Source organism: Podarcis pityusensis (assembly GCF_964106645.2).
Source record: "Podarcis pityusensis genome assembly, chromosome: 8".
Taxonomy (NCBI): Eukaryota; Metazoa; Chordata; class Lepidosauria; order Squamata; family Lacertidae; genus Podarcis; species Podarcis pityusensis.
In genome coordinates, this window is record NC_138033.1 from 22,780,073 (window position 1) to 22,803,768 (window position 23,696).

General features: G+C 41.6%; 1 protein-coding gene across 3 annotated transcripts in view; it reads left to right on the forward strand.

The window, feature by feature from the left end:
- LOC308482365 (lethal(3)malignant brain tumor-like protein 4) overlaps positions 1-20,911 on the forward strand; it is a 58,022-nt gene extending 37,111 nt beyond the window's left edge. For 2 of the 3 annotated variants that reach the window (XM_081015408.1, XM_081015409.1), the window contains exons 13-21: positions 796-906; positions 3,197-3,311; positions 3,413-3,512; positions 6,063-6,227; positions 6,735-6,869; positions 7,373-7,434; positions 8,856-9,022; positions 13,948-14,010; positions 18,751-20,911. In XM_081015408.1, the coding sequence (XP_080871534.1) occupies positions 796-906; positions 3,197-3,311; positions 3,413-3,512; positions 6,063-6,227; positions 6,735-6,869; positions 7,373-7,434; positions 8,856-9,022; positions 13,948-14,010; positions 18,751-18,879 (1,047 nt within the window). In that variant the 3' untranslated portion in view covers positions 18,880-20,911. Of the gene's footprint in view, positions 1-795; positions 907-3,196; positions 3,312-3,412; positions 3,513-6,062; positions 6,228-6,731; positions 6,870-7,372; positions 7,435-8,855; positions 9,023-13,947; positions 14,011-18,750 lie in introns of all 3 variants that reach the window. The other variant, XM_081015407.1, reaches the window with a different exon arrangement.
- The last annotated feature ends 2,785 nt before the right edge of the window (positions 20,912-23,696 follow it).

Below are 23,696 nucleotides of genomic sequence, written 5' to 3' on the forward strand. Positions count from 1 at the left end.
TGAAGGTGTTGATTACTTGGTTTGCAGTCAAAAGGAACGCTCCTGGAAACATGTCTGTGCCTCCTTCACATATAACAATAAACCATAGTTTAGCATTATGGGAACAAGTCAGCTTGAGCTCCACTCTCTTTCATGTCCTCCCCCAGTATGTGCCAGAGGACATTCACTTTCTAACTTAAACTAATGTCATTACATCTGAACCATGCCAAACTACCTCGTTTCAACTTTGGTCTATTGAAAAACGCCATTTGCCAGAAACCATAGTTCGAACTACAGTGGTACCTCAGGTTACATATGCTTCAGGTTACAGATGCTTCAGGTTACAGACTCCACTAACCCAGAAATAGTGCTTCAGGTTAAGAACTTTGCTTCAGGATGAGAACAGAAATTGTGCTCCGGCGGCGCAGCAGCAGCAGGAGGCCCCATTAGCTAAAGTGGTGCTTCAGGTTAAAAACAGTTTCAGGTTGGTTGGATAGATAGATAGATAGATAGATAGATAGATAGATACATACATACATACATACCTCCAGAACTAAGTACTTAACCCGAGGTACCACTGTAACTACAAGTTAGTTCAGATGTAAGAAATTGTGGTTAGTTAAACCAGAAAGCAACTTCTTCCAGAGACACTCTGGCATGCACTGAGGAAGCTGCTGATGGTGCTGCCCAAGCAATCTTACTTTTTTAATGCTAGGCTGTGGTTTATCATTACGTCCAGACTGCACCTTTAAATTATATATGGCTCACCTTACTCTCAGTAATGCTTGACTGCATTTGCAATGCATTCCTTTACAGCGCCCAGCTCATGGATTCCAGCCTAACATGAAACTAGAAGCTGTAGACAAGAGAAATCCCATGTTAATTAGAGTGGCAACCATAATTGAAAAAGATGACCATCGGGTCAAGGTATGTGCATTCAAATAAGCCATGGTGCTACTCTAAGATTATGAAAGGAACATTACATTTGAGCTTTCAAGAAAGAAAGCATCTTCAGCAGTAATATGACAGCTTGATCTTAGTCCCCCCATGAATTGCAATGCTCCTGCTCACTATTGCTGGATGCTATTGTAATGCCACTTATTCTGGAATGACATTTCTGAATTGATTTTTCTTCCCCTTGAGCAATTCTCTGTATGAATCTAACATAAATTTGCCATGTTAGAGCTCTCATACCTTGAGGGTGACTTGCAATACGAACCTCAACATCAGGTTAACCTCATTTTTTTTTAATGCTGAACGCCTCCACTCACCATCCTGTAATGAGTACATAAACACATCAACTTTGCATTCAACTCATTGTATAAAATGGAGGTTTGTCAGATACAAAGATTGAAAATCTCCCTCAGTTCACAGAATAGGTGAAGCAGCAGCAGATTTTTCTCAAGTGCTCCTTAGTGGGCTCCTTCAGTTTTTATTTATCAGAATTGGATTTAAGCTATAAGAGCCCTCTTGCAAGGTCAAAGCAATGATGCTTATAGACCAGCATTCTGCCTCTGAAAGTGCCTAATTCAAGATGCTCTAGAGGAAGCATATAAGAGACTAAGAAACTAAGAGTCTCCAGTTGAGCACCTACTGTGGTTTCATTAATAACTGTTGATATACCTGTTGACTATACATTTGTCGTTTTCCATTGTTGGATATCCACAGTAATTCTATTCTGTGTATCTGTCAATAAGGTTCTTCTAGTTCTAATGCTGTAGATTTTGTGTTATGGGTAAACATTCATTAGAAGTCAAAAGTGATGCCATAAACTATCGGAACCAACAACTTAGATTTACTGGGTAGTTAGCTTTACCCAGAATATTATTTTTAACCCAGGAAACTTAGCTTTACTGGGCAGTTTGTATGGTTCCCCCCCTACTTGGCTGACTGGCTCCAGAAGGCAGTTCTTGGGGTGCATTTTTTGACTCCATGAGTTTTCCAGTATGGAGTCCTGCAGGGGTCAGTCCCATCCGTCATGTTTAACATCTAAGTAGGGTCTTAAATAGTTTTGGAGCGTGTAATCAGTATGCTGATGACACACAGCTCTATTTCTTCTTTTCATCTTCTGCAAGGGAGGCAGTGGACATGCTGAATCAGTGCTTGGTTAAGACTGGATGAGAGCAAATAAACTGAAACTTAATCCAGGGAAGACAGGTGCTGTTAAGTGGGTGCTTCCTGTGTCTGGCTGAGTGGTGTGCAACCTGCTCTAGATGGGATCACACTCCTTCTGAAAGAGCACGTTCCTAGTTTGGAAGTTGTATTGGTTGCATTGCTGTCACTTGAGACACAGGTTGCCTCAGTGGCAGCATGGCGTTCCTTCCTCCAGCTTAGGCTGGTGGCCTAACTATGACCCTATCTGGACAGGGATAACATGGCCACAGTAATCTGCTCTGGTAACCTCAGGATTGGACTATTGCAATGCATTTTAAACGAGTCTGCCTGTGACATTTTATTTACTGGCTTTGTTTGTGTATTTATTAACTATAGGTGTATACTGCCTTTTTACACATATCTTCTCAAAGCGGTTTACATACTGTTTTAAATTAGTACATAAAATGATAAAACAGTTTCACAAATGATTCAAAAGCAATTCAGACTTATTTCCACGGAGCACAGTGGTGGCTAGTCCTGATGGTTATAGCAACCTCCAAGTTCAGTGGCAGTATGCTGCTGAATACCAGCTGCTGGGGAGCAAAAACAAAAGAGGGCTTCTGCCTTCATTTTCTGCTTGTAGACTTCCAGAGGCTCCAGTAGGAAACAAAATTGTAGACTAGATGTACCAAAGGTATGATTCAGCAGGGCTCTTATGTTCAAAAAGCACACATCCAGGTAAATCCCTGGTTGGGGGAGAGTTTCAGTTTTGTCTAAAGCAAAACTAAGGAAGATCAAAAGACTCTCCAGGGAATGTATTCCACAGCTCCAGAGCCACAACCAAAAAGATTCTGCTCCTGTTAGAAGCTCTTAGAGTTGTTACAAGAAACATTATCTTATGATAATGAAAATGAAATAAAGAGAGATGATGAAGCTGTTAAGAGGTATGGATATGAACATGCATAGAAGAATAAATAGACTATGTACGTAAATGTAGAAGAAAAGATGATGTCTATCTGTAAATTTTAAAATGCAATTAAAATTAATTTAAAAAGGGGAAAAAGAAACATTATCTTATGACTTTCATTCTTTCTTCCTCCAATATGGGTTTCCTCCTCTTTAGATACACTTTGATGGCTGGGACCACAGTTTTGATTTCTGGGTTGATGCTGACAGTCCAGACATTCACCCCATGGGCTGGTGTGCAAAAACTGGACATGCCTTGCAACTCCCACCAGGTGAGACAAAGAATAATGTTGTAGTTTCTTTCTCCCCTCCTTACCAAATTATTTAAAACAAGACTTTGAAATCTATTCCTGAACAAGTTTTGTTTTTCTAGGGACTGCGGACCCATCAGGGGCAGTAGGACAGGGATGCCCTACTCCTGGTTGTCAGGGATTGGGTCATGTCAGGGGACCCAGATATGGAACGCATTACACGTACGTGTGCCCAAGAGTTATGGGGTAATTGCCAGCAGATTGTAGGGCAATATGTACCAGTTGCCCAGCACCTGTTTATCAAGTAATGCAGCTTCAGTGAACTACAAATATGAATGCGTGTCTCAGTTATAAAATGCTGTGCTTCTAGCTCCCTCTTGTGCTTTGTATTTGGCTTCACTGACAAGCTTTATACTGACACCACAGAAAGGTAGCATCAGAACCTGGCTACATATTACAGCTACTCACATGAGAAGAGGCAGCTCTAGCTGTTTAGAATCTCATGGTTTCATTCCCGAAACTTTGCCAGCAGGAAGGGAAAGTTGGAGTGGCTTGAAGAGGTGTCCTACAACATTCTCAACCCACCCAGGAGAAAGTTGAGACAAAGGAGCAAAGCTTGGGAAAGGAATTGTGTTTCATAGCTGGCTGTGTGTGTGTGTGTGTGTGTGTGTGTGTGTGTGTTTAGGATTTCCAGTGTTTGTTGGGCAAAAAGCCATTAAATCGCTTCTCCCCAATAAACTCTGTAAGATTTAAAAATTAATAAGGCAAAGTCAGTAAGGCAAGGCAGGACTTTAAGCAAGGAGCTGTTTCTACTGCTTTGACTCATTGACACTCTCATAAGTCTTTCTAAACATGAAACTAAAACCAATCTGTGCAATGGGATTCTTGCCATTAAAATAGCTGACTGCAGATATAGGCTCTGGCGGGATACATGTTGCACAACCCAGGTGCAGCGCTAAAAAAGCACAAGATTACATGGACTCCTCTGCTTTGCATCTTGCTTTCTGCGTAATATTTCCTACATAAAAAAGAGAAGATTCATAGCCTACTTTCTCATGAATTTCGGGATTCTTAAAGACCTCCAGAGTGCTCCTTTCTGTTCTGTGCCACTAAGCTGGTGCGGGATTGCATATTAGAATGTTTCCCCATGTTAAAAACTCCTAGATTGTAAAAAGGTAGCATATTGGGATAAGGAGATTGTTTTTTCCTTCCTCCAGCCTTCTCCCTTGATGTGCTAACTGGCCGTTTAGAGGAAGCTCTTTATGTAGGGGAACAAACATGATGCATATGTTTTGCGGAGTGACAATATTGTTGTTTTGTTGGTTTTAGTTATTTTGAATTTTTATCCCCCCTCCACAGCAAAGCTTTCTGAGTGGAATTACATTAAAAATCATTTGAAATAAAAAAAAGTTTTCACCTGTCACCTGAAATCCAGAATGGAAGGTGTAAGTGAACTTTCTTGGGCAGATAGTTTCATGGCTGATACATATATACTGTCCTTTAATCCAAAGACCTCAGAGTGAGGGACAATTAACCTTCAGTAAATAATGGTACCAATAAAAATCAGGATACATAAACCAGCAGTAAAACAACCAGATTGGCATAAAATCAATCACACTTCCCAAATGCCTTTGTGAAAAGACACGCTTTAAGCTGGCATCTGAATAACATCAACATAAATGTTTGTCAAATCTTAAGGTGGATGAGATTCCAGATATGGGAAGAGGTGTTTGTTCAGATAGGCAAAAACTTGTGTTTATATTATTTCATTTCATTTTTGAGGGAGGCAAAGCTTGATTTACAGGAAGGAGAAAGAAACTTGTGTTTAAAGGTCAGAACCATTTGGGGTGGGGGTGGGGAAGAATAACCAACCTAAGTTTTCTCAGACCTGTATAATATGGTCCCAGTGTCCAGAACAAGTGATGCAATTCTATTGGAAGACTAGGTTGGCCTTGAGAATCTTAGCCATTGAAAAGGCCGCCGAAATGTAGGCATTTTTTAGCAGTTGCCTTTCTGTGTTTGTGCCAGCTCACATCCCCACCTGCTCCTTTTGCTTCCTTCTTTAATTTGTGTGCTTATTTTTATTTTTATTTCTTTATTTGTAAAATTATTTATATTCCACCTTTTGGGGCACAGCCCATCAAAGGTGGCTCACAATATCATAAATTGATGATTAAATACAGCGGCTGAAAACATGGACAAAGGCAGCAGCATTAACAATCATTACAAAAGTGGTTAAAACAAAGGCTAAAAAACAACTATGCAGAGCTACATTTTGAAACAGCTCCAAAGCAAAAGCCTTTAGGAAAAGGCAGTTATAAAAAAATGGGTGTTGGGTTTTTTTTTTTAAAGACTTGTTCTTTACATTAAGTCACTCTTCTCTTGAGCTGACCCACCTTACCCCCTGCCTCTGGCTAGCTTTTTATGTGCCCTGTTTCCTGAATTCTGGGCAAGATTTTACTTTCATTCATGTTGCCCCAAGCTCATTCAGCTACTCGGTGTTGTTGAAGAGCAGTCATTTTGGCAGCTGATGTCCTTCCCTCCTCCTTTCACTGAAAACTGCATCTCTCTGCAGAATTTCTGTTTTAGCCTGTGGCTGCTAAGCATTTACTTCCCAGGAGCCTTTATCTTACATGCCTGCCATTTGTTGCTCTTGCAGAGTTGCTGTATTATACTGCTTTGCTAGTTAGTATAGGCCTCGGAGGGAGAAGGTGGAACAATTGGGTTGCATAATATTTTTCTTGTGGAAACATTTTTCTGCTTTTGATGTAGATTAGTTGGCTGCCCATATTCTGAAATCAATCGCAGCAGGGAGAGTTCTTTACAAGATCGTCTTGGTGGAGAAAAACCTTCACCCAGTGCTAGTGTTCAGAAGCCCAAGAAAGCTGAGACTTCTGCAAGACTTACAGACCTTCAGGAAGACTCTCCACAGTCCAGGTGAAGTTTTAAACTAAACCTTAAGGCCTACTATAATATTGGGCACATTTATTAAGCTACTCTTACACTGGTCTTGCTTTCCACTTGCCCCAGACTCTCCAGAGAAGCTTGCCTAGTGCCAATATTGTGATCTTTTTGGTGCCAGGCAAAGATGTCCCTGTTCTCTCAGGCACTTGAACAATGATACTGTGTTGGTTTTGTGGCCTTTTCCTAACAGCAGTTGTTGTTAACCCTGTTGCTGGGTGGGGAAAGATTCTTGTTTTGTGACTGATTTTGGTGGGGAACCTTTTTGTGTATTTTTAATTGCCCCACAGAACTTAATTAGATTCACTGACAGCTCAGCCAGTCCTATCTGCATCACCACATCCTATCCTGAGGACTTTGCCAGGCTTTATCTGCACAATCACAACCCTTAATTTGTGAGGATTTGCCCTGAGTTCTAATTCATGGCTAGTTGGGAGTGTTGGGAAGTGGTTTTTATAGACATAAATATTGTATTCTTAGTAGAAAATCATCCACACAAGATGGGGAGAGATCGGGACGGAGCAGTGTCCACAGTCTTTCTGAGCAGTCTGAGACCAGCCAAGAGAAGGACTCAGTGGAAGGGGAATCATCTGCTGTTACTAAAATCAAATCAAAAGGGTAAGCAAAGCTGTTCAACTTGTTAAACCTACTCCCAATAAAGTTTCCCACTTGGACCATTTAGTTTTGAAGTGAAGGAAAAATGTTGGGATACTGATTACAGATGCAAGGGTAGCTTTCAAGGAGAATTAAACAAATTCATGGAGTATCAATAAATGTACCTGAACAATTCGAAAATCAGTTAAAAGTGACTGAGTCAATTTCCAAACCATTTTTTTACATTACAGTTGAGTGATCCTCAACTGGCATTGGACCCAACAATTTCTATTCCAAAGGGGTTAGCGGCCTGTGGCAGCATAAACTTAAAAAGGTTTAAAGGGTAAATTGTATTGTGACATAAGCATTTGTGAATCAGAGCTCATTTTATCAAATGCTGGCTAAACATGCTACAAAAAATATTTTGAAGCCTTTTATTCAGCTCCGTGATTTAAGCGTTCTTTGGAGAAGCATTTCTGTCTCTTCTGTATAATTGTTTGCCTTACTGCCCAAATCTGTGTTTTCAGGATTGGTTGCTCACGTAGCTATATACAGCTCCAGCTAGTGAAGCAGGAGGCTGATGGAAGAGGTTAGTTAATTTTGTGTTTGTGCTTTTTAAAACCATTGAAACAATTGTGGATTTACTGGAAATCTGGTCATGAAAATTATATATTTTGCTAAATGGGTGGTTTCAATGATAAGGTGAAACTATTTGTTTTGATGCTTGCTGCCGCTTACATTTCTCCCACCTCTTTTCTTCTGGCAAACCTGTTAAAATGAATGTTAATTGTTTCTGCAGAGATCGGATTACTCACTGGAGAGCCATAAGTGTTCCATCTCTTTCCACTGACCACTGGTCAATATAACAGAAAAATCTACAATCCATATAAAAAAGTGAGGGCCCACAACAAAAAAGTAGTGTATCCCCAGCCCGTAATTGCTCATCTTCTAGCAGGCTTATAGCACTAGCTCACAGTGGAGAGGTTTCAGGAAGTGGGAAAGGAAGAGGTTGTAGCTCCCCCCCTCCTTTCTCACCCTTCCAAAAACTTCAACCACTTGTGCTGTAACAGCACCAAACAGCTTTATTGTTATGTATTTGGGGGAGGAGTCATGTTGTTTCCCTAACAACCTCCTTGTAAAATGCAGGGAAGGGAGTTGTACAATCTCATCATAAGCAGCCCCTTTGAGCCCTAGTATTCCTCAATCATTTTTAAACTAGGGGAGGAGTAAGAACACATCATTTCGCAGACTGTTCAGTCCTTGCTCTCTTATAAGCAGTATATCTTAGTTATTTGAAAATGCCACTAGATGTCACTACAGACCTTTACAATAACCATGACTTAAAAGGTCCTGGTGTTTTGAAATACCTTTCTTTTTGTGTATGTGTCCCGGTGGAGGAGGGGGAGCGGCAAACATAATTAGCTAATGTTGTTAACCCAATAAATCATGCTAATGTTGTTAATCAAAGAAATTGTGTCACACGATGTTAATCAGTGGCTCCAGTATATGCTGCATAGATAGCCACAAATCTTTACTGCACCATGACACAGCAATAATCAGATGATCTTCTATATATGAGAGGGATAGAGAGGCAGGCAGGCGGGAGATGTTTTCTTGTTCTTAATGCCTCTATTGTTTGACAAATGGAGACTGATACTAACGTCTGGAAGGAACTGCCAACCTTCCTGACCTTGGAGTCATCTCTCCAGGGATGTGACCAGTGCTTGTCATTATCTTGTATGCAGAGTGCTCTGAACAGTAACTGTAAGCTGGAATGGTGCCATTAATTTCCATCTGAAGATGCAGTTACCCAACCTCCTCCTCCCTGGCAATCCCTCCTGTGTTAGCATCGGGGCATCTCTTCCCTGAGAGCATGTGTAACAGCACAGGGCTTTCTTCTTTACCTTTTTCGGGAGGGATGCTCTGAGCACATCCAGCCCTGCACTTCTAAATTGCACCTGAACAAGGACTGACTCATCTTCTTTCCTTCCCTGCCCTCCCTCTTCCCAGACACAGCATTTGCTCTGCAGCAGGCCCTCCACCAGTCTGTCTTCATGCCTTCCCTTTCTGCAAACCCTACCCACCGCCTCCATCTCTGCTGGGAGCAACACTGCAAGCTGCTGCCGGAGGTCTCTGGCCTCACCGCCAAGAATGTGGCCAAATGGAGTGTTGAAGAGGTGAGTTGTGCTTCCTGATTCCCCCCCCCCCCCGTCTAATTGGAAAGCATTTTTAATATAGTGGTAGTGATTCTTTTCTTCCTCTGCTTTACAGCTGTGGCTAATTCAGAACATTAGATCAAGACACATAGATTTGCACGGATCCTTCCTTGTGCAGCCGTGCCACTTTTACCAGCTGCCCCCTTTGGGGCCTCTTTCGACAATGGCCTTTTCTGTGCTTGTCTGCTGCTGACTCACTTTACATTGCAATTGTCCTGCGCATGCTTGCATGACTGTGACACAGAATACCCCCACAGTTTGCATGATTGCTGACAGACAGACCCATTCTGTTGAGACTATGGGTTTACAGTCAAAACTAACGTTGTGCTTTGCTGCAAGCCAATATGTTTCCCCTGCAGTCAGGGATTGAGTGACACAGCATATCTGAGCCGTGCGCTGTACATTTGCACCAGTTGCCTTGGGAGTTAGCAATCGCTATACCACAGGCTGAAAGTGGTAAAGAGTGGTTTTGTTTGAGCTGATTTGAGTGGGTAGATGAAAGTCCATTTGGTTTGACGGTCACTTGGCCCTATTTTGAAAATGTATAAATTATACTTTTTTCAAGGGTTATGCTTCACAGTAGTTGCAGTAGTTGTTCCTGTAAAATTTATTCATTTATGCTTCAAAATTTGGAGATGTTTGATATCATGAAAGACTGACACTTCAAAAGTTTGAGCCAAATGTTACTACTTTATCATTAACATGTTGTTATGATTATTATTTTGATTAATACAAATATATGAAGCCATCTTATACTGGTCTTGTTTTGATATAATAATATGATTTGCCATTACATGAATGAGACTCGAGCTCACACATTCACCTTTCTTGCTCCAGCAAGGCCATGAGGAGGAGATATAAAGCTTTCATAGAAACATAAAATTGCAGAGTTTGAAGGGGTCCCAAGGGTCATCCAAACCAACCTCCTGCAATGCAGGAATCCTGCCCACAGTCATCCCTGGGTGGGCTCGAACCACCAAACTTCTGGTTAACAGCCAGAGGCACTGACCCATTGTGCCACATTCAGTATTATGCCATACCCTCCAGATGCTGTTGTGCTGCACCTTTTATTGTCCCTGACTATTGGCCATGCTGTCTGGGGCTGATGGGAATTAGAGTCCAATGCTTGGAGGGCACCATGTTGGTCACCCCTGGGCTTTAACTATGATTTATTAAAACAAACCAAATGAGTATACTCTTGATTGCCATAGTTCTCCTTCCTAGGCCAGAGAGAAATTGATGTGAATATCCCTCTCAGTCCTTTTTAGCCAAAGAGAGGCAGCTGCAGTAGAACTGTAGCTTTCATTCTGGCCTAAGCCAGAATGCATCAGTCGGTCAAGCATTGCAAAAATATAGAACTCCAGATACAGTTTGCTTCATAGTTACATAGTGGTCCTTATTCTGGCCTGGAGAAAGAGAGTGAAGTGACTGGAGCTTGAAATATTTTGATTGGGAGGAGATTACTTCTTTGCATAGGGTACAGTCATAGTTAAACTGTGGAACTCACTCCCGCAGGAGGCAGTGATGGTACTTGGATGGCATTAAAAGAGGATTAGGCAGATTCATGGAGGATGAGGCTAGCAATGTTGGCTATGCTCTGCCTCCACAGTTCAAGGCAGTAATGTTTCGGAATAGCAGTTGCTGGAAGCCACAGGAGGCAAGTGTGCTCTTGGACTCAGACCCTGCCTGCAGGTTTCCCCCAAGCATTTGGTTGGCCACTGTGAGAGTAGGATGCTAATTGAGGGCCATTGGCCTGATCCAGCAGTTTCTTGAGTTGTTATGAGGGGGGAACACATGCTTGTCCAACTTAAAGCCTCCTCGACTAGTTTGACTTCTGAAGGAGAAAAGCTATGTATTCAGAATACAGCTCTTGAGACAACACTATAAAATAGTTGAGCTCTTTTTAAAATTGCTGATCAAACAATTCTTAACGATAATATTCTTTCTACCCACCATGCTCCTTTAATCCAGTTAAACTCTGTAATTGCAGGGGGAGAATATTAAACCCGCTATCATACTTCATTTATTTTCTTCACCTTAAATATCCTTGAGTTTATCTGTATTTTGGAGAAGAACATCTCATTCCAATTTCAAAATCCTGGCTGTAGAACTCCTACTTAGTGGGTCTGACTGCACAGACATTCCCTAGCCAATCATCATCCTAGGATAGGAAGTGAAATTCATTGGTATGTGGCACTTAATTTGCTTATCACAAATGCTGTAAGCTCAGAAGGAACAGCACTGTGAAATCATTGGGGAACTGCCCAACTTGCATTTTGATCTTATGCATGTTTTCTCAGATGAAAGCCTCACTAGGTTCAATGGGGCTTTCTCCCAAGTAAGAGGCAAAGGCTGCAGTTCTGTGCTCATTAGTATTTGAATACCGAATGTGTCATAGTGGTAGTGGAAGCAGCAGTGCTTCTGAATATCAGTTGCTGGAAACCACAGGGGGCAGAGTGCTGTGTGTTCAAATCCTGCTTACTGGTTTCCCACACGCATCTGGTGGGAAACCTGTAAGCAGGATGCTAGACTTGATTGGCTGTTGGCCTGATCCAGCAGCCTCTTCTTGTGTTCTGAACTTTGTTTATGAACTTAAAATTGGAACAAGGAACCCACAGCCTCTGTTAAAAAAGGGGGGGGAGGCCTCCAGCATTAAGTAGTAATACTAATGAAACCAAAGAGGACATTTTAAATTTAATTTTAGGAAATTGCTGCAGAAGTAGGAGTGTTTCTCCTTCATTGCAAAATCTCAAGGAAAGGCTCGTTCTGAATAATCTTTACCCTCTAGTGAGAACCTATCATTTGAGTGTTGATTATTTCTCAAATGCTTCTTAAAATGTTTTCTAAACGTAACTGGCTGGGAGGGTGATTTTGTATCATGTGTGACAGTTTTATCTCCCTTTTCGTTAATCCCGCAGAAGAAATTAATACATGGATGGGAATCCTGTCCAAAGCTTAGCAAGGCTGGTTCCTCTTTGCAGAATTTCAAAACAACAGTGTCAAATCCTACTTTCTTTTGTGCATTTTTTTTTTACTGCAAACAAACAGTTTAAAGCGTTTGCTGGGTGAACTGAGGGTCTTTTACAATAGGGGCACCATCTGCAGTGCAATGGGATGTGTTTAACAATGTCCAAATTCCTAGGTTTCACCTCCCCATGTCTTAATGGAGCATATGATGGAAATTACCCTTAGCAGTATCCATTGGAATTTAATCTGATCTTGCCCCCTACCAGCTAGGAGCAACTTTTCATTTCTATCCCTTCTTTTCCCTACATGGGCCTCCTCCTGGGACCATTCTTTATTCTCTTGTGCATGTTCCCATTCATACAAGAAAGGCTGGGGCAACTTTTGATACAGCCCTTGAGAAGGTGCCATAACTCAATGGCAGAGCACATGCCTTGCATGCAGAACATCCCATATTTAATCCCTGGCATTTCTAGTTTAAAATGTTCAGGTTGTAGGTGGTATGAGAGACCCCTGCAGGAGTCTCTCGAGTGTCTTCGTTAGTCACAGTAAGCTGTACTGTTCTTACTGGACAAACAGTCTGACCTGATGTAAGGCAGCTTCCTGTGCTCAATAATCTCATATTGTTGTCATTACTGTATCAGCCAGAGTTGCAGGTTTTTACTATATCTTAGAGTGAGACCTGCTTTCTGGCATAGGCTAATTCTTGTAATACCAAAATAAGGATATGCATAATAAACTAGGAAGGATCTTATGCAAAGAAACATAAGAGAGGAATTTATATTCATATCGGCAGTATACTTTTCTTATGCAAGCTGAGAGGCAAGGAGTTAGATAACCTATGGTATATAAAGGAAGAAATTGTTTCTGACAGTGTCCCTTGTTACTATTTGTCCTTTGGTATTGGTGATAGGAATGTCACATCTGTAACAGCTCAAGGTCTTTATAATAGAGTAAATCCCTTCAGGGAACATGAGGTTACTGAAAAATTGCCGGATCAGAGCATGTTTTATTTTGGGGAGAGCTATACAGGTTGAGAGTTGTAGTAAAATTTATACACTCCTTCCATTTTCTCCCATCTTCTGTCTCTTAGGCCCCAGACCATTGTGAAGATAGCCTGGCCTACACATGCAACAGAATGAGCCGGTAGAATACATTCTACTGTTACTCACCAAAGGTGCGGGGGGGGGTGCCACTTTTGTATGCCCCCCCATGAAAAGCTTTCAGAAAGAAAATTAGCAAAGCAGGGAGTGGATTAGGTTAAAAGCTTTGTCCTTGATTATTTTAAATACTGTCTACAGGGAGGTTTTTTCCAAATGGGGAGCACTGAAAAATGGAATCCCATTCCCCCTCATCTGCAACTTGAAGTGGTTAAGTCCATTCAGCTACCTCAGGACCCTACCTCATTCTGCTATATGTGTAAGGCGGGCTGATTATTCCTGGATTGATAAGGCTTTGTTGCTTCAAATTCAGTATTTGTTTTTAAACTCATCCTCATGTTGTTTCTCTTTGTGTTGCAGCTAATCTGCATCTATAAGTATCTGTAGTCCAATATATGTGTCCCTGCATCCTCTGCCAGAAAGCAAAGGATCCAGGAGCACATCTCTTTGACCGCATGCTGCTTTTCTGGTGTGCACCCATGCACAATTGAGTTGGCCCTAAGTTTGTCTACCTTCAAGGCTTCGCTTTCCTTAGTGCTTGCTACGCTTCTTGTCTGTGCTATATTACTGTACATATCTACGTCAAACCTTATATCAACTCCAGTGTTGTTTTGGTTAGATACAAAGAAAGAAAAATCTTAATGTTTGCAATATTTTGTTCGAATGAATGAAAAGTTGTTTTTTCAGACAGGACTTCTTTTATTATTAGGTTGCTGGACAGCCCTTTAATAATTCTGTCTGTTATTTCCCACACTTCATTAGGTGGCTGGATTTGTCCAGCGTCTTCCTGGCTGCAAGGATCAGGCTGCTCTCTTCCGACAAGAGGTAATCCAGTGCTGTCTATGTAATGCTAATGGCAGGCTACATCATCTTGCTATCTGTTCCATTTGGATAATTTGTGGCACTTGGAGGGGGATATTGAGAAGAAGAAAATCAAAACAATGCACCAAAGTTAGCCACAAGCCACATCAAGTTCTGAGAAAATTCTCATTCCATAAATGCTTTGTATTGTGGAAATTAAGTAGATTTGCATATTCTGGTCTTTCTATGTAATTCTGCTTTCTTAGTCATCGGAGGAAGATGTGATATAGAGCAGGGCTAGCTAACTTTATGCCATTCCAAAGCTGGGGGACTATACCTCCCACCATCCCTGAACTATGCTAGCAGGGACTAATGGGAGTTGGAGTCCAACAGGCATCTGGAGTCCAACAGCATGTTAGTGAGTACTGGCACCTTTCTTTCTAGAAGAAAAGCACTGCTCATTTGGCATGTACTGGACAGGTTTCTGATCAGGCTGAAATTAAACCAAATTGAAGAAATATCCTCTCTGCGAGACTTTGGCTAAGGAAAAGATGTTGGTGACAGAATTGCTGAAATCTGCTTTAATAGTCCATTAGCAGCAGTTGAGCTGCCCAGACACACCATATTTAGGTACATAATTCTAGAGATGGTAGACTGTTGTGCTTTTATTTTAATTTTTATTTACTAAATGGCCATAGTTGATGTGAGAACAAATTGTGCAAGCTATGTAAAAAGGTAGCCAAGTAGATTGGGTAAAGCTGCTAGCGATCTGCAGCCAGAGAATTATGCCGGTATGGGGGCCAACAGTCTGAAGAGATCTTTCTGAAACTTGAATAGCTTGGTAGTAGTTAGAACTGAAAGGAATGAAAGAATCCAAAAGCTTTCTGCATTGTTTTCTCAATATAAATAGAACTTGATCAAACATTCATTCTTTGTTTCTGAACACACACATTTTCATAGAATCATAGAATTGTGAAGTTGGAAGGGATCCCAGGGGTCATCTAGTCCAACCTCCTGCAATGCAGGAATCTCAGCTAAAGCATCCATGACAGACGGCCATCCAACCTTTGCTTAAAAACCTCCAAGGGAGGAGAGTCCACAACCCCCTGAGGGAGACCATTTCACTGTCGAACTGCTCTTAATGTCAGAAAGTTTTTCTGTATGTTTAGTCGGAATCTCCTTTCTTGTAACTTGAAGCCATTGGTTCAAGCCCCACCCTCCAGAGCAGGAGAAAACAAGCTAGTTCCCACTTCCTTGAGATATTTAAACATGGCTATCATATCTCCTCTCAGGCTTCTCTTTTCCAGGCTAAACATACCCAGCTCCTTCGGCCTTTCCATACGCTTGATCATCTTGGTTGCCCTCCTCTGTACGCGTTCCAGCTTGTCAACATCCTTCATAAATCATGGTGCCCACAATTCTAGAAACCAAGGAGCTTAAGTGACTTGCCAAAGGATAGTGTGGACAGAGAACTTTCTGACTCCTGGGCTGAAGCCTTTGATGCCCAGCTGTACTGTACAATTAAATTAGCATCCTATTTAGCTGATTACTAGTTTCCAACTTTTTAAATGCAAGTCAAAACTTTTTCATCGATCTGTTCAAAGCTTTAATCCTCTTTAAATAAATTAGCATAAGCTATCATTTGGGGGGCATTAAGCTCTTGACCTTCATCATATTGAGCTGCAGTAAAATTTCACTGTGTGTGTTGGGCAATGATTGTATGGATACTTATTTTTATATTACTGTTTTATATAAGCTCTTATATAAGAATTTTCATTGCTACTCTTCAAAGTCTTTTACAGTGGGTATTTTTTTTTTCATTTCCTCAGTATCATTTGCATCTTCCCATCTTTCCCACATATAGATGGAAAGTTGAGCTGGCAACTTAAAATATGTATTCGTACTCGATCCTGCTCAACTAAACCCCAATCGCACACTACCAACTTTAAATTTGCAGTCTTTGAATGTAACTATTCATAGTCTGTGTATTAAAAGAAAGAATTGCTGAAGATGTTATTCTGTTGTACCTCTCTAATCATTCTCTTTTGGGTATCTAACCTGTCCTCATTCCACCAGGGCAAGCTGCAGCCCAATGGTAGTTAAACTACACTGGTGCTTCTGTTGCTGGAAGACTAGTCACTGCTCTGTGCTTCCTGAGCAACACTTCAACAGCACATTAGCAACATGCTGGGCTTATATAGCTCAGTTGGTAGAGCATGAGACTCTATCAGGGAGTTGCACCAGATGACCCTCATGGTCCCTTTCAACTCTACAATTCTATGATTCTAACATTACAAACCAGTCATTTGTTTTGTTGTAAGCAATAGCCTTCAAAATATAGCATCAAACACACAAAACATGCATTATTTAGTAACAGCAGATAAAAACTAACCACACTGGAGAAGAAAAACGACAGGTCTTGGGTATTCTTCCTATCACCCCCACTGTCTACTACATTCCTGTCTACAAAGCTCCTTCTAAGTTTAGCCACTGAAACCGCAAACAAAGCTGCTTTGAAAATTATGCATTTGTCTACATCATTTAACAAATATGTAAACTTAACACTCCAATGGTCAGCCTATTATTCTGGCCAGAAAATGGATCCAGCAATTCCTTACTAGGAGTGATTTAGGAACAAAACAGTCCATACATGAACGGGCTCCTCAATAGCTGCTGCCTAAAAGGGCAAAGCTTTCCTTCACAAGTAGGGTTGCCATACATCCAGGATTTGGCTGTCGGAAACAGTATCTGGTCAGAAATCATTTAAATGTCCAGGAAAATCCTGATGTATGGCAACCCATGTCGGAAGTGTAGATTTTGGTGAGTTTCCTTAAAAATAGCTCAAAAACTTCTTTTTTGAGATCTTGCAAAAGAAAAGAAAGCTCAACTGCATGCACAAGGCGCATCACATTTCCGCCTTAACAATTGAAGATTGCATTTGAAAAGAGAGAGAGAAGACTTTTAAAAATAGCACTACAAGAAGGACAAATATAGCAAAAGTAGCAACCATTTCCCTGGACTCCTAAGCAATTGTACAACCACTGACAATTCATAATACAGTGGTACCTCGGGTTACATACGCTTCAGGTTACACACCGCTAACCCAGAAATAGTGCTTCAGGTTAAGAACTTTGCTTCAGGATAAGAACAGAAATCGGGCTCTGGCAGTGCGGCGGCAGCAGGAGGCCCCATTAGCTAAAGTGGTGCTTCAGGTTAAGAACAGTTTCAGGTTAAGAACAGACCTCCGGAACAAATTAAGTACTTAACTCGAGGTACCACTGTACAGTAGTACTTCTGGTTGCGGACGGGATCCGTTCCAGAGCTCTGGTCGAATCCCCGAGGTTTCCACTACTGGAGGGACCACTTCTGCACAAGCACGTGTGGCAAAAACCCAGAAATATACTTCTGGGTTTGCCACTTACGTGTCCCGAAGTTTACGTAAGAGGAGGTACGGCTGTATGTCTCATGGATAACGTTCCTATCAACTCTACATAGAAACCACCAATCAGCATCACAAATGTAGAGCGTTAGCAGCACATGTACTAAGGTTGAAACAGGGTTGTTCATCTGTGAAATATTGTTTCCTCATGTGGGTTCTTCCTCCCACTTGCTCTGGGGCATGAAAATTAGAAGATTTTATCCCTTCCACTAGAAAGCATCCCTCTCCATTTCTGAATGCTGGCAGAACTTGAGGTGAACTCTGCTTTTTGTTTCTTTTCAATGCGGATAGAAGTCCCACCCCCCCATTCCCCCTCCTATTTCCCCTGCTAGGTCCAACCATGGTCTGTCAGGAAAGCAAGGGGGTTATTGTTTAGGAGTAGTAACAGACATACCACCCAGTCACCTCAATGCAACACAGCCAAGTGGGGTGTGTAGTGAGGCACCTCTAAAGAGAATTTTGGGTGAACCCATGTACAACCACCTTAAAGTTAGCATAGTAATTTAGGGATGGGGAACCTTGGGCTTGGGGGCCAAATGCAAGGACTCTTCCCATGCTTCTGGCTTGCCTGGATGGAGGAGAGAGGAGTGTGTTTAAAGCTAGCCTACTATACAGAGGTAAATTTAATATTCGTTGCTCTGCCCACTTTAGCCTCTGGCCTGCCCACCACTGGTATATCACCCCTGGAAGGTTGCCCAGAAAGCATTGTGCAGCCCTCAGGCTGAAAATAGTTCACTGCCCCTTGCAGTAAGGGAAGGACCTTGAGACTGTTTCAGCATATACCATATATATAATGAAGCACCATTTCTCTGTTGAATTGTAAAGTACAAAAGCTTCTCAGACATTGGTTCTGTTCTTACCAAGCAATGTATGAAGCTCCCTTAAACAGGGTGGACCTATTGGTGCATCCAGCCCAATCTTGTCTGCTTTGACTAACAACTGCTTTCGGGTCTCCGATATATAGAGTTCTTCCCCAGCTTCTGCTTCAGCTGCTTTTGACTGGGGATGCCAGGAATTGAATGTGAGACCTATGGTGTGAAGGATGCTTGGACACTTCCCCACCACAAGAACTTTTTAAAGTAGCCATTTCTATTCAGGCGCTTAGAGTCTATATCCCTGTCCTCCCTTACAGAAAGCGGCCACCTGCAAAAGATCTGAAGTACACTAAAGGATACTGCTTGGAAAAAGCTTACCAAGGGTGTAATTGATTATCCTATCAAATGCCGTTCTTAGTGCCCTTCCCATGCTGTGTTAATTTTAAGCATATGGAAGCTGGATTGTCCCAGCTGTAATATTGACTTTCTTTTTATTTTTCCACCCACCAGCAGATCGATGGTGAAGCCTTCCTTCTCCTGAACCAGTCAGACATTGTTAAAATTCTGAGTATCAAGCTGGGGCCAGCACTTAAAATATACAATGCCATCCTCATGTTCAAGACTGCGGAAGAAGACTGAAGCAGCCCCTCCAGGACCAGTCTGAGCCAGGAGATCAGAGCTGGGAAAGGCCTTCAAAGAATAACTCAGCAGCAGAGATCCATGTTACTGAATATTGAGCAGGTCGGGACCTTGGAAAGGCAGTGGTCTAATTGCATTTCAGACTCTGGAACCTGCTGAAAGGATCCCAAAGAAGTACAATCCCTTCTGCCACTTGGAATGGATTTAGTGGCTTCCCTTCTAGGAAGAGATTATTAATTGTGTGTTTTTTCTAATTGAATATGGGTATGGTTAAATTGATCTTTTGTGAAGATCTTGATGATGCCTCCAGTTATAAGAGGAATCCTGGGTATTGCTATTGGTGGGGAGCCAAACTGACTAACCTGTTGATAGTGCCTAAAAGAGAATCCAAGTTATCACTGACGTCCATGACGACTTCTTTGTGTGCAGAACTTGGGGATAGGCTTTAAGGGAACAAGGAAAGAGACAGATTCTTCAAAGCACTGCTGTTGAAATCCTCATCAAACATCTGTGCTTTTTCCAAACTAGTTTTGATTTTTTTATTCTCTTTCAGCTATTCAAGCACTGGCAATTATTATTTTGGTCTAGCAGGATTTGGCAGGGAGTAAGGAGTGCCAGGAATGAAGTCTGACTCCATACCATTGATTATCAAGCTATTATACCTGCACTTCAAGCTGTGCAGTTGCAGAGGTTAAGAGATGAAATGAAGATAGGTCTAATAAAGGCTATTGGGAGATTGTTCCAACAAAAGATAAGTCAATCACTTGGGTGGAGGGCTCCCCTAATTGAACTGTAGGAAAACCTCTGGAGAGCCATAACGAAACTACTAGAGTATGTTTTAAATTTTTCCATCTCCCTGTGGCTCAGTGCAAGGAAAGTTTAGGGATGGCACATCCCTCTCTGTAGTGATCTTTCTGAGGCAAGAATTGTTGGAAAGAATCTGGAATCCCCACTCTGAAGCCTTTTGTTTTGAAAGCACAGTGGGTTAATAAACAGGAGTATGTAGTGTGGAACACTTAAGCACAAAGGAGCCAAACGTACAAGCTACTAAGGACTGCTGCCTCGCATCCTCCATTCAGTTCAGTAGTAGTCTTGGACTTTAGAATGATATCTGCATGCTTTGCTGTGCAGCAGACCAATCTCTGGGAGCTTTTGCTGAAATGTACAAGACCATATGGGTAGATGAAAAAATAGGCGGGGGGGGGGATGCAAGGTACCAAAAGAATATTAAAAGAGAGCAATTTGACACAGATCTTCACTGGGGAAGGCAGATTCTGAAAGTAAGCTCAGTTTGTCTATGGAGACATTGCCTTTACACCTGCAGCAGGTAATGGCCATGTAGTCCATATTTCTGTTGCTGTCCCCTAATTAGCAGCCCACACTGTACAATAATGTAGGCAGTCATTCTCACTTCTTCAACCCCTGGCCCATCAAAATACAGTATAACTTGGGAAGGGCACATGCTCTAATGTTCCTCCCTTCAGATGTGGAAGAGCTTATGAACCCTCTCATATAACTCCTCTCTCTTGCATGCACATCAAAGTTACCCCTCATTCGCTGCCCTGGTGTTTAGCAGACAATAGAATCCCTTGGACTAGTGTCTCATCTAAAGCAAGCCAAGCCTTCTGTTTATTTAATGTCAAGCCATTTTAAGGGTTGATAACTGTTTAAACTTGAGGGAGTAAAAGGGAACTTCTGTATAGCATAGCAAGGATACTGCTCTGTTGTTAGTGTCTTACATCGTTGACATGAAGAATGTGAGCTGGCAAAGGATGCTCTTCCTGTTGGTCAGTGGTGGTATGTCTTTCTCTCCTTTTAACTTACCTTATAAGCAAATGTGTGACATTTCTGTGAAGAATGGTGTCAAGCTTTCCGTTACATCCACTTCACATACATCTCTCCACTTTTGATCTTCCAACTATTTAAGAGTCTCTGTAACCTTCCTAAAGTCAAGATGACATAAGACTTGTAAATAGTCCACAATCCAGGCTGCTGAGTCTGAACAGTATTTAATAAATCTGCAGAGGCAATATGTCTCATAGCTTTCTATTTTTGTATAAGAAGCTAAGGAGTTTAAGCCTTCTACGTAGAAGAGCTATCATTGAAAGAGTGTGATAGAGAGAATCTCTATTAATACTTGAGAGAGACAACAGAAGACAGGATGCCACATGACTGTTGCTGTAAAAGAGATATTCCATATAACTTTTATGGTGCTGGGTAAGAGAGGCATTTTTAAAAAATACATAATCTTATTTTATAAGAGAGTATATTTTCCAAAGGACATTTTCATCTTAGTTTTCTCTATGTATACTTCTGGCAGATGAGAAGAAACAATGGGCACCTTTAGCAGGGCAAAACTAAGGCCACATATATGCAAATTGTAACTGCAAGTTGCACATTCATGCAGTAAAACAGTTCAGGATATTGGTTAAATGCAAGCAGAACTTTTGAGGGAAGCACTCAGTCTAACTGGCGAGCAAGAAACATGGAAACAGACTTCTTGGTTTTTTTCTTCTCTTGTTCTTGAACTGACTCTCAGGGCAACTGTGTACACCTTGTAATTTCTAAGCGCAGGAGCACTCCCACGGATCCCTCATGCAATTGGAAATGTAGCATGGAAGTATCAATTAATGAAAAAATGTGAGGACTGCCTAGCCGCTCCCAGTGATCAGATGGAACACTCCTGTGTTTGTCATGCAAGAGGAGAACAGCCCTTGATATCCATGACTGAGAAGATTCAGCAAGGTTCTGCAAGTTACTTCTCTGCATAGATGTGAGGAAGGTTTGTTTCTATTTGTAGGGCTCAGGAGCCAAGTGCTAATTTATCCAACAAAAGGGGGCTTTAGGTTGAGGAATGCTTCCTGTCTCACTTCTGTGGTCATTGCAGCAGTGCAACCACGTGGCACAAAAACCAAATCCAGGTTCTTTGGCAAAAGAGTGTGCTTTCCAGTCAGCACACACCAAAGCTAGTATATACTGAGCTTATACAGAAAACAAATATCAAGGTGTCAACATCTTTAAAGAGAGATGAATGCAGCAGCCAGAATCTAGGGATAAAATTTCACCAAACAGGAAAGGAACTGAATTGTTGGGGGGCTCTTAGGTAGGGTAGGAGAAAACATGAACCCTTTTATGAAGAACAAATCACAAGACAGGATGGTGAGCAGCAGAGGAATAGAAAAGCCAAGCGAGAATAAACCAGAAGGATTTTGTTCTACTCTGCTGTTAGCCATAGTTTTGCAAAATCAGACTTTTTAATCTGTTATTTAGTTGTTGCTCTTCTCATTTCTGTATAGAATTCAATTTACCCATATCTTGCCTATAATTCCTCTAGGCTGGAGCTGTCCTGCCAATGCACTTCTGGCATAGCATAGAATAAATCTTCTCCCAGGAGACACAACACGGAGAATATGTTGCCACATTATTCTTAAGCCCAGTGGCCACACAGTGGAGATAGGAAGTGATGGCACTGTCCTCATATCAGCCAGGGTGCCCTCTCCTTTTTATCTTTTTCTTTTTGTCAACCATCTGAATTAAGGTTTCATTCTCTACATGCTATTAATCCTATATAAATGCTAAGGTGGTTTCTTGTCAGCAAGGAAGTACTCTGGAAGTGTATATTTAGATTGCATGTCTCTACTTTTAAAACTCATTTGAAGAAGTGGGGAGACCTGAAAGAGCTTTTTCATAAAAGCTGCTGCTGCTGCTTGTTTCAAAGGTTTTCATTTCATTTCAGTCAGACTGGATCTTTGTCTTAAAGAGCAGCGATTTTTATTAATCCCTATGCATTCACTATGATACCTGTCACTCTGTAAGTGACACGGTTTAAGGATTGCTCTTCATGAGCTTGCTAGCAAGGACAGAAGGTCTCAATTCTAAATATTTATGTAACTGATGTGTCATGTTCTGCCATTCTAGCTTTGTTTTAGAAAACCAAACTTGGTTTCTTCCTTTATCATCACCACCACCCGTTCCCCCTCTCAGCAGGAAATTGTAGTTAAAAAATTTCCATGCCATCACAAACTATCATCCTCGTAATCCGACAGTAGTAGATTTCAGCTCAGGGTAATGAATCATACCAGAAGCCGCACAGAAGCGCTCAGTGACAGTGGTAGCCGAAACGTTACAAGCGAGGAATAAAAATATTCAGCCCAGGGGATAAGCGAGTTTGGCTGTGAGACTTCTTGCGTGCCACTTCCATGCCTTGGTAAGGGATTTATGCCAGAGAAAGCTTTAAAGTTTTTGACATTCTCTCCATCATGTGATGATGAGCAAGTTTATTTTTGAAACACTCTATTACTTGAATTAGACATGCATGCAAAAGCAGGGAAGCTCTTGGTGGAATTTTGATTTTCAGTGTTCAGAATTATTTCACTATTTTAAATCTTTTTTTTTAAAGGCCTTGAAATGTTTGCTGTTTCCCCCCCATCTGTGCATTGCTCTGAAGATGTGAATAAAACACATTGATTCAAAATGACTGTTCTGACTTGGACTTGTTCCATGGGCTTCTCTGGTCTCTCTTTCCAGGTCTGGGCCATATTTTGAGTGACCTGACATCACTTTTCTGCATCAGTATTATCTACACTCCTTGTACTTCTTACTAGTGGAAATGCAAGAAGCAGGGCCAGCCCTGGGGGCCAATATCCCCAGGTAGCTCCTGAGGCCCCAACATTTAGTTGCAACTCACTAGCACCATGCATCACTGCTCACCTGCTCACAACCTTCTCAAGCCACCAAGCAGTGAGTAGCAGCAGTGATCGGTTGGAAGCAGTGAAGATTTGACAGGCTTGTGGAATGGGGTAGCTCACTAGGGGCAT